Below are 1870 nucleotides of genomic sequence, written 5' to 3'. Positions count from 1 at the left end.
ATGAAGAAACAAACTCATCCTAATCTTGGATGGCCTGAGGGGGAGAGAATATTCAGCAAAGTTTTATGCTTTGATGAACTATTCCTTTAATAGTGTAAACCCTCATTCATTTCTAAAGAAGTGCAGCTCTGGCGTCTGTGCAGATAGACAGTACGGAAAAAGCGTTTCCTTTGGCCTTCACTTCAGTGTGTTCGGTACAAACGCAGATATTTACACAGGTGGGATTTCAATCGCAGACTCTCTCTGCCTGACACCTGTGAAATTCAGAAGGCTCTTTAAAGGAAACGCTTTAGAGCTGCTAATGTTTCCTTCAGATTTTTCTTTCCTGGCTAATAACAAACAGATATTCACACAAATGAGCTCAAAATGAAATTATACATCCATATGCAAAATATATACTAGAGGTCAAGAGTTTGGACACAGCTGCTCACTGACTATTTTGCATATTTTGCACTAGAAAAAAAAAAAATATATATATATATATATAATCATTCATTATTTAAGAGTTTGCATGAAGTGCATTGTAGCATTTTAATTTTGTAAAGAAGTTCACACATATGCATTTTATTTTATATTTATATTCTACAAAAATAATTTCATGCATTGAAGAATTTAAGGTCTTTAAGATCATGAGAAACATACATTCGGTCAGTGTGTCCAAACTCATCACTAGTGTATATTTCAGCCAAAATCAACCATTGCAATCTATAAAACTGCATCTTATGAATGTAAGTTCACTGAAGCATTGCTTTCGGGTTTGATTTGGTCTCTCACCTGAACAATCAAATCCACTGCCACGGAAACCCTGCTTGCATTTACACTTGTAGGATCCATGAGTGTTGATGCACTCGGCGTGATGACTGCACTTATGTGTATTGGACACGCATTCATTAATATCTGAGAAACGACATTCAGTTTCATTATTTTGCATAAAATAAAGCATGAATCACTCACAAATTATTCTTTCACATTTCCTGAGCATCTTTCTGATTCTGAGTTCAGATCCATGAACCAAACAACCAGCTCCAGAAGAATCACAATATGATATTTGATTTAAAGCAAAAATGTATTTGATAATTACAAGTTGAAAAAAGTAAATAAATAAAAAATAAACAAAGACTTAAAAAAAAGTAAAATAAAAAGGCAATTGCAACTTTTTATCTCATAATTCTGACTTTTTTTCTCCCAATTGTGAATTTATATCTCACAATTATGAGGTAATATCTCAATTCTGCACTTATATCTCGCAATTCTGACTTTTGTTTTTTTTTTTTTGAAGAAGAAGAAGAAGAATTGAGAGAAAAAAGTCAGAATTTTTAGATAAAAAAATCACAATTATATATATATTTTTCGTGGTGGAAACAAGCTTCCATAAACTTCTGCTTCAGAGTTCAGAACAACTTCAAGCTTCATACACTTAAAAAAATGATAGCATTTACTTTTTCACTCAGAAATTCAGAAATTCCTAGTAAACTTCACAAATAATTACAAAGAAATGGCAAGCAGCACACTGAATTGTGACATTTTGAAGTAGAAAGACGAAAATGGTATGTTCTTGTAAAATGTACTCCAATAATCGTTGTTTCATTTACAACTTCAACAAATTTTGGCTCCCAGAATGTGACTGCCTCGCTCTGTTACAGCATTCAGTCAATCACAAAAGCAAGTCACACTGTTTCTTTCTTACCAACACAGTCGTACTTTCCACTGACGTATTTGAGATCGTGACCCGTCTGGCACTTGCAGTAGTAACTTCCAAACGTGTTGGTGCACTGACGGTTGAACGGACACTGGTTTTTCCCAGTTGCACATTCATCAATATCTAAAAAACGAAAATGAGGGAAACAACACGAGTTGATCAGGCATCTTG

The 1870-nt window shown here is 34.0% G+C and overlaps 1 protein-coding gene across 1 annotated transcript in view; it reads right to left on the bottom strand.

Moving 5' to 3' along the window:
- LOC107579573 (epidermal growth factor-like protein 6) overlaps window positions 1-1822 on the bottom strand; it is a gene marked incomplete at its 5' end in the record, with an annotated part of 3582 nt that extends 1760 nt beyond the window's left edge. Inside the window, 2 exons of the mRNA XM_016265388.1 lie at window positions 775-897; window positions 1688-1822. Of these exons, the coding sequence (XP_016120874.1) occupies window positions 775-897; window positions 1688-1822 (258 nt within the window). The remainder of the gene's footprint in view (window positions 1-774; window positions 898-1687) is intronic.
- Window positions 1823-1870: the final 48 nt, after the last annotated feature.

The sequence above is a fragment of the Sinocyclocheilus grahami genome, unplaced genomic scaffold, assembly GCF_001515645.1.
Source record: "Sinocyclocheilus grahami isolate Dianchi unplaced genomic scaffold, SAMN03320097.WGS_v1.1 scaffold18252.1, whole genome shotgun sequence".
Classification (NCBI taxonomy): Eukaryota; Metazoa; Chordata; class Actinopteri; order Cypriniformes; family Cyprinidae; genus Sinocyclocheilus; species Sinocyclocheilus grahami.
This window is presented reverse-complemented; position numbering and strand designations above follow the sequence as displayed.